The sequence below is a fragment of the Cynara cardunculus genome (genome assembly GCF_001531365.2).
Source record: "Cynara cardunculus var. scolymus isolate 2C chromosome LG 6, CcrdV1, whole genome shotgun sequence".
NCBI lineage: Eukaryota > Viridiplantae > Streptophyta > Magnoliopsida > Asterales > Asteraceae > Cynara > Cynara cardunculus.
In genome coordinates, this window is record NC_037533.1 from 1736169 (window position 1) to 1744332 (window position 8164).

Below are 8164 nucleotides of genomic sequence, written 5' to 3' on the forward strand. Positions count from 1 at the left end.
TGTTACAAAGCTGAAAAAGATTCATATCCCAAATTCCTAAACACAAAAAAAAGAATGAATTCTTCAAGATAACATAATCAAACTCCATCCTAATAACCACTCTTTTCATAACAATAAAACCAAACAAAACCAATTATCTTCACTCGGGTTTTCTACTTCTTTTTTCTTGTGTTTCCGTGTTTAAAATTTACATGGGTTCGTAAGATCTAATGGGTCATCTTCTTCTTCTTCTTCTTCTTCTTCTTCTTCTTCTTCTTCTGCTAAAACTCGAAGAACACACAGTTACGAGCTGAAAACGTTCTTTTTCTTCTTTCCTACTCAATTCTTGATCTACCTGCTTCTTATTTGGGCAACAACCTGATTGCTATGGATCCAATTTTGAACACGACACATGTTACAACAAAATAATGTTTATAAGACGCCAAAAATGTCCAAGTGTCCTACTAAACTGCTTTATGACTCAAAACTTATACAACCAAACAATTGTACATCCCATGTAAAAGTGTTATAATAAGTTTATAGAAAGATTTTGAGTGTATTAACAAGTTTTTTACAACACTTTTAAAAAGGTGTCTTATAAAAACAAGTGTCCTACAAAAAGATGTGTTCACAGAGCACTTCTCACAGAGTGTCCTATAAAAAAGCTAATACGACACTTTATGTTGAAAGTGTCCTAAAAAACTTATTAAGACACCCAAAAACGTCTCATAAGCTTATTGTAACACTTTTACATAGAAAACACAATTGTTTCGTCCTATAAAGTATTTCATTAGGACACTTGGACATTTTAGGCGTCTTATAAATCCAATTTTGTTGTTCTGACATTTCCTAAGTGATATTTCCTATTTTCAAAGGAACAACAGATACTCAAAATCCACGTGTGTTTGTTGCTTTAGAACAGTTACCATCCCCGAGATTGTTGATACCGGAATTAGAATCATATCCCATTTGGAGAAGATTGTGAAGATCATTATCCCATACAGGCTGTTGGATCACAAAATCTATGTTAGAAAATGGATTCTTTGTTAATTACTAAGAGCATCTCCAACAGCTATGCAATATTTTTTATAAAATAGAGTATTAAAAGTCAAAATATTTATAAAAAAATTACACTCAACTCCAACAGCTACTCTATTTTAACAATTCTAGCATTAACTGTATTACTAAAATATTCAGGGGGTGTTTGGGATTGCTTATAGAAACAACTTATTGACTTATTCCGATGTGGTATCGGTAATAAACACTTTTGAGTGTTTGGATAAACAGCTTATACCGGTACCAAACGGTAATAAGGAGTTTTTGAAGAAGTTAAACCATTTTAATTTATAATAAGTTGATAAGGACTTTTGTAGAAAAGCATAAGTTGTTTCAAATAAGCAAATCCCAAACATCCCCTCAATACCTTTAACAAAATATTGTTTCTCTCTCCTAAACATTTATTTCCAATACCTCTTATTGGTGGGAAATGATTGAAATATTATTTCTCTCTCCTAGTTTTTAGAGATATCTCCAAATTCGGAGATTTTCACCTTCTCTCTTCCTTTCTCTATTTTACTGTAGCTGTTGGAGCAAAAAAATTACTAAATCTCCAAAATCTTTATTTTAGCATAGTTGTTGGAGATGCTCTAATTGCATTTAAAAGCAAACTGGACGATACCTGAGGATGGATGGGAGGAAATGGTGGATTCGTAGATGGAATAACCGGCATGATTCCTTGTGAATAATGTTGGGATGAGGTCAATCCTTGGATAAATCCAAGATTTGAGTTGTTGCCTCGTGAATTAAGAATCTGCACATGGAGGACGTGTGAGAATACGTGGAATCCCATCAGATTACTCCGTTACAAAAAAAAACATTGCAACAAAATCGGGTTTATAGAACACCAAAAAGTGTGTTGTATAAGACTTAAGTTTATAGGACCAAAGCAATTATGTGTCTTTTTGTAAAAGTGTTGTAATTTTGAAATTGTTATTAGAAGAACTTGTTAAAACACACAAAAGCGTGCTACAAACTTATTGCAACGTTTTTAGATATAATGCAGAAGTGTTTGTTCATATAAACTCGTGTCTTATATAACAGTCTATTATGACACTTAAAAATTTTAGGCGTTATATAAACCTAATTTATTGTAGTGAGAGAAGACACGTTTCAACATATATTAAGGAGAAATGGTTCAAATCTAGTCAATGTGGGACTCAACACACCCCCTCCAACAGAGGCTAGACGGGCACAAATCTTCCCAGTGTCAGAGTCCCATAATGGTAGACATATGCTCTTATACCATGTGAAACTTGGGTTTATAGGACACGGAAAATGTCCAAGTGTCATAATAGATTGTCAACCAATTATGCGTCCTACGTAAAAGCGTTCTAGTGTTAAAAGCATTCTAAAAGAACTTGTTAAAACGTCTAAAAGCATCCTACAAACTTATTGAAACGCTTTTAGATAGGACACACAATTGTTTAGTCCTATAAACTCAAGTCCTATAAAGCAGACTATTAGGACACTTGTACATTTTAGACGTCCTATAAACCTAACTTTGTTGTAGTGAGAGAAGGCAGATTCCAACATATATCAAGAAGAAATGGTCCAAGTCTAGCCAATATGGGATTCCACGTTCCCCTCCAATACAGACGCCAGAGTGTCAAGTCCCCAAAATGGTAGACATAGGCTCTTATACCATGTGAAAATATGTGAAATCCCATTAGATTACTCACTCAAAGAACCCTTAAGTCCCGTTTGGTTTGTAGGATTGGATAGTATTTGGAGGGATTTGGAATTCAATCCCATTCCAATCTCATGTTTGGTTTGAAGGATTGCTTGGATTTGAATTCCTGTTATTTCATTGAAATCCCATGGGGGGCGTTGGTATTTCACAGGATTTTGTAGGATTTGTATGTAATAATGTTTTGCAATATGTCGAAAACATTGTGTTTTATAATGAATGGAATTCATTTCATTCCAAATCCTACAGACCAAAGATTTCAAAAATCCTTCCACAAAATCCAAATCCCACAAAACCATTCCATGAAACCAAGCGCCCCCTTAGAGCGTTGTATACGTTCTTTCATTAAACAAGATAGCTATTGGTCATTAATGGTGTATCGAGATGAAGTGATACAACTTACATCTTTTGACAAAATGTGGTCGATATCAATGTTCAGTTCTGGATTCACAGTCGCAAGTTTCATCGATAAAAACTGCATTGTAAAACAGATTAAATCTTCAACATATTATCATATCATATTCCACATCTTTGATCGGGAAAAGAATCAATCTCTAAATATTTCAAAACCAGTCAAAGCTCCAAATAGAAAGATTCAACGGCATACCTCAACCTGCTGTTGGAGGGATTGCACGTAGTTGATGATCTCATCAAGCATTACGGCTTTCCCGGTGATCTTGAATCAAATTAACAAAAACCATCAGAAACACAATCATAGAAACCAAAGCGAATAGTGTTAGACAATACAACAAAATCGGGTTTATAGGACGTCAAAGATGTCTAAGGGGCTGTTTACTTGCGGCTTAATTAGGCTTATTGGTCTATCTGGCTTATTCGCACAGCTCATTTGGGTTGTTTGCTTACGGCTTATTCGCACAAAACATGGCTTAATCGTACAAATAGAAATGGTGTATTGCCCCCATTCAGCCACAAAAATGACACCCTACCCCTTATTTAAAGCATCACCTCCTTTCCAAATGAGACACCCCATCGTCAACCTCTTTATGATTTTTTGTTTTGATGTTTAAATAATAATTGTGGGGGGTAAATCGGTCATTTATGTTATTCAGACTGTTGGTTCAGATAAAAATAAAAAGTAAACACCACCTAAGTGTTGGATCTCTAATCCAGACAGACAAATTTATCCAGACAGACAAATTTATCGGACAGAAAAATTTATCCATACAGGACTTAATAAAAAATTTGGTAAACAGCCTCTAAGTGTCCTAATAGACTGCTTTGTAGGACTTAAAGATTATAGGACCAGACAATAAAACGTCCTATCTAAACTTGTTACAGTAAGTCTATAAGAAGCTTTTAGACGTCTTAACAAATTTTTTGGGACGTTAAAAAAAGCAAAGTATCGTATCAGCTATTTTATATGATTATCTTACAAGTCACTTGTTCTTATAACACACTTTTTCAAATAGTGTCATGTAAAAAAGTTAATAGGACGCTTTATTTCGAAAAGCATACCAAAAAACTTGTTAAGACGCCAAAGAGCATCCTATAAAACTTATTGTGACGCTTTTAGATATGCCACTTTATTGTTCGGTCCTATAAAGCAATCTATTACTTCCTCTCGTCCCAAAATAAGTATCCACATTTCTATTTCAGTTTGTCCCACCACTTCAATAGAATAAGGGTTTATTTTCCCATTCTACCTTGATTATCCGATGGAGAAAATTTCTCTCGCTATTACTAAAGGATAAAAGTGTCATTTAGTTAATTAAAAAGTGTAATAATTACACATTCGTAAAACCATCTGTCGTAACCACAAGGGTGGTGCCTTATTGGTTTGAGCTCGGCTCCAAAGGTCAAAAGTACCAGGAAGTCCCAGGTCCAAATCCAAGGAGGAATAAAAATCCCCTTGTGGCCACGGAGGTTCAAATGCGGTGACTCCGGGTTATCTCCAAAGCAGGTGGTCGCTTGGGATTAGTCGGCTCGCATAGCAGGTTGAATATCCAGGTTAATAAAAAAAAAACATCTGTTGTTTTCATTGTGGACATTTATTTTGCGATGGAGGGAATACAACACTTGGTGATTTTTGGCGTGGAACCTCGAAGGAGGTCAGGGGTTCAAACCTCACCAAAAGTGAGATGGGTGTATCAGTTTCATTTTCCCGTATATAAATGAGTAAACAAAATCGTGTGAATTTAATTACCTTATTGCAGCCGGGAACAAGGTCTTGAAGCAACTTCATTCTCTCACTAATCCTCTCTCTTCTAACCTAAATAACGCAAACATGATCATTCAAAAAAGATAGAAAAAAAAAACGCAATTTTTCTAATCGAAAAAAGAGAGAAATGGGTACCCTTTCGGCAAGACTGTGACTGTTTGTAGCCTGACCTCTTTTCGCTCTAACATGAATGTAGTCTTCTTTACCGCTATCAGAATTGTCTTTTGCTTGTTTTCCTATTTGCTTACCTCTTGAATGGGTTTTTTGTTTCTTCTCATCTTGTCCATTTACGTTCTCTGAACTATCCCCCGATGCATCACCATTCTAGACACCAGAAGTAACAATATTCAGTAACCGTTTTCAGCAAAACACAAATCGGGTTTGCCAAGAATGTCCAAGTGTCCTGATAGACTGCTTTATAGGACCAAACAACTGTGTGTCCTGTGTAAAAGATTATTTGGACGTCTTAACAATTTTGTTTAAGACGCTTTTGAAATAACCCGTCAAATTTTTTCATATGACATTGTCATTCTAGACCAGAAAAACGAAAGTCAACAACCATTTTCAGCAAAACACAAATCGGGTTTGCGAAAAATGTACAAGTGCCCTGATAGACGGCTTTATAGGACCAAACGACTGTAGGCGTTTTTGGACGTCTTAACAATTTTCTTTAAGACACTATTGAAATAAACCATCAAATTTTTTTCATATGACATTGTCTCATTCAAGACCAGAAAAACAAAAATCAACAACCATTTTCAGCAAAACACACTACAACAAAATCGGGTTTATAGGAATGCCAAAAATGTCTAAGTGTCCTAATAGATTGCTTTATAGGACCAAACGACTGTGCGTTCTATGTAAAGGCGTTTTTAGATGTCTTAACAAGTTTTTCTATACGCTTTTGAAATAAACCGTCAAGTTTTTTTATATGATATAACCATTCTAGACCAGAAAAACAAAAATCAACAACCACTTCAGCAAAACACACTACAACGAAATTGTCGCTAAAAATGTCTAAGCGTCCTAATAAACTGCTCTATAGGACCAAATTACTGTGTGTCCTATGTAAAGACATTTTTTGACGTCAAGGTTTTTTAAACACTTAGGGGTACCAAACGCTTATCGGTAAGAGTCACGACTCTTACTACCTTATGGGATAACGTTCCCGGTTATCAAAATGGATTGATGGTATGTGTTTATAACCCAGTAAGTGCTTACCGGGTAAGAGTCATCACCCTCACTTACCGCCTACCAGGTAAGACTCTTGATCATTAGCTTCCTTCTTACCATGTGAGATTCTCAGTCCTTGTTATGCTCCCTCGATAAGGTAATTGAACTAGTAAGCACTTACCAAGGTAAGTTAGTAAGCCGTCCCTTAGTTCATAGGACACTTCCCAAAATGTGATTTTAAAAAAACTAATACAACACGTTTATTTTCAAAGTGTTTCTAAAAATCAGTTAAAACGTTCTATAAACTTATTGCAATGCTTTTACACAGGACCCACAATTGTTTGATCTTATAAACTTAAATCAATTAGAACACTTCTCAAATGTGATTTTTTTTTAAAAACAATACAACAATTTATTTCAAAAGTGTTGTTAAAACGCCCAAAAACATCGATGAACTAATTTTTACGTGTTTTTACGTAGGACCCACAATTGTATTGTTTGATCTTATAACTTCAATCCGTTATTTTCGACATTTTTAGAATCATATAAACCCGATTTTGTTGGATTAACACAAATATCAAGATTACTAAACTTTCTAAATATAGAATGAACATGGATACACAAGTATCAAGATTACTAAACTTTCTAAAAATATAGAATGAAAATGGATCTTTTGATACCTTAATGGGATTGAAGGTAGAAGAATGAGGAGCTCTTCTTTTATCACTCCTATCAGGAGATGAAGCACTTTCAGAAACTCTTTGAACACTGCATTCTGGATTAGGGTTCATAAACGGATTCACCATTTCTGAGAAACCCCCATTTCCAAATGACCCAGATTGATAATGTTGAAGAAGACCACTATAATTCTCAATCGGATCCCAACCCGACCCGAATAAATTCCCACCTGAAGACTTATTGGGAAACATGGATCCAGAACTGATTTCACCTCTTTGTTGAAACCCCATTTCTCTACCATTGTTATCCTCAGAAGAAGCCATTGTTATGAACAAGAACACACAGAATCACAAATTGGAGGAACCCTAATTTCGAAAATTAAGGAATTACAATGGGGGTAAAGTTGAAAAAACAGATTGAGATTAAGATAATTGGAAGAAGAATGAAATGGGTATAAATCTTTAGGTTGAAAATGGTATAATGATCAAAGGGATTTGGAAAGTGAAGTCCATGGAGACAACCAATTGTTAAGCTTTAAAAGGATAAAGTAATAGAAAGATGAAGTAAATGGGGCAGTAAGTTAACAGCTCACTCTTATTACTCCAAAAGAAAAAAAAGAAAGCAGATTCCTTTTTCTTTATTTTTTTATTTTTTTAATTAAATTAATAAAATAAAGAAAACCCACAAATTCCCCCCAAAGACTAAATTCTTGTATTTTACTATACAAGGTTGGTTTCCGGTGAGAAAGAAAGTTATGATGAAAAACGTAATAATAGATTTTCAAATTTGGATCAATCCCTAATTGAATGTCAATGCTAATAAGGTGCATTGAGATGCACCAGAGCAATTCTCTTCTAAAATGTAATTCATTGGTGGATATGAGATTAAAAGTGATCAAAGATTCAGATCTCTTCTTACGTTTTTCACCGTAACTTCCCTTCACACATCATCTTTTGCCTTGCTAAACATATCTTTTCAATGGGAGATTTTGTTAAAAGAAACGGTTTAGGAGAGAGAATTTTTACAAGACATTCATATCATTGGAGTTCCTGTTCAAGAACCGCGTTTTTACCTTACCATTCTTGAGTTTTATTCAGATTTTTAATTGGTGGGTTGTAAATGATGTGGTAAACAAAGTATAAAAATGGATTCTCACAAGAAATTCCATTGGAGATGCTTTAATTTTCTTTTCACTCACATCAATATTAAGACTTACTTTTTATATTTTCAATAAATAACTTAACGGAATTGCTATTTGCACCCTTCCCCCCTTCCAATGTCAAAATCGGGTCAATTTATGCATTAGGAATGTAAAAAATGACTTGTGATGTTGATGTACGTGATAAAAAAAAGTACTAACCAGCAGTACATTTAGTAAAGTATAGAGGTGTAATCAGTATCTTATTCTT

The 8164-nt window shown here is 34.6% G+C and overlaps 1 protein-coding gene across 1 annotated transcript; it reads right to left on the reverse strand.

Annotated features, from left to right (window-relative positions):
- Window positions 1-867: 867 nt before the first annotated feature.
- Window positions 868-7194, reverse strand: LOC112514728 (transcription factor bHLH74). The gene is made up of 7 exons (XM_025121328.1): window positions 6758-7194; window positions 5040-5228; window positions 4890-4955; window positions 3333-3401; window positions 3129-3200; window positions 1658-1789; window positions 868-984 (listed from the first exon to the last, which is right to left on the reverse strand). Exons 1-7 carry the CDS (start codon window positions 7076-7078, stop codon window positions 868-870), a joined length of 966 nt encoding a protein of 321 aa, XP_024977096.1. The 5' UTR covers window positions 7079-7194.
- Window positions 7195-8164: the final 970 nt, after the last annotated feature.

Excerpts from the sequence above, each read along its gene's own strand:
- LOC112514728 (XM_025121328.1), bottom strand. The coding sequence starts at position 7,078 with ATGGCTTCTTCTGAGGATAACAATGGTAGAGAAATGGGGTTTCAACAA. Across the intron at positions 4,956-5,039 it reads GTCACAGTCTTGCCGAAAGG|GTTAGAAGAGAGAGGATTAG; the intron begins GTACCCATTTCT and ends TGCGTTATTTAG. Across the intron at positions 985-1,657 it reads TTCCTCCCATCCATCCTCAG|CCTGTATGGGATAATGATCT; the intron begins GTATCGTCCAGT and ends GTGATCCAACAG.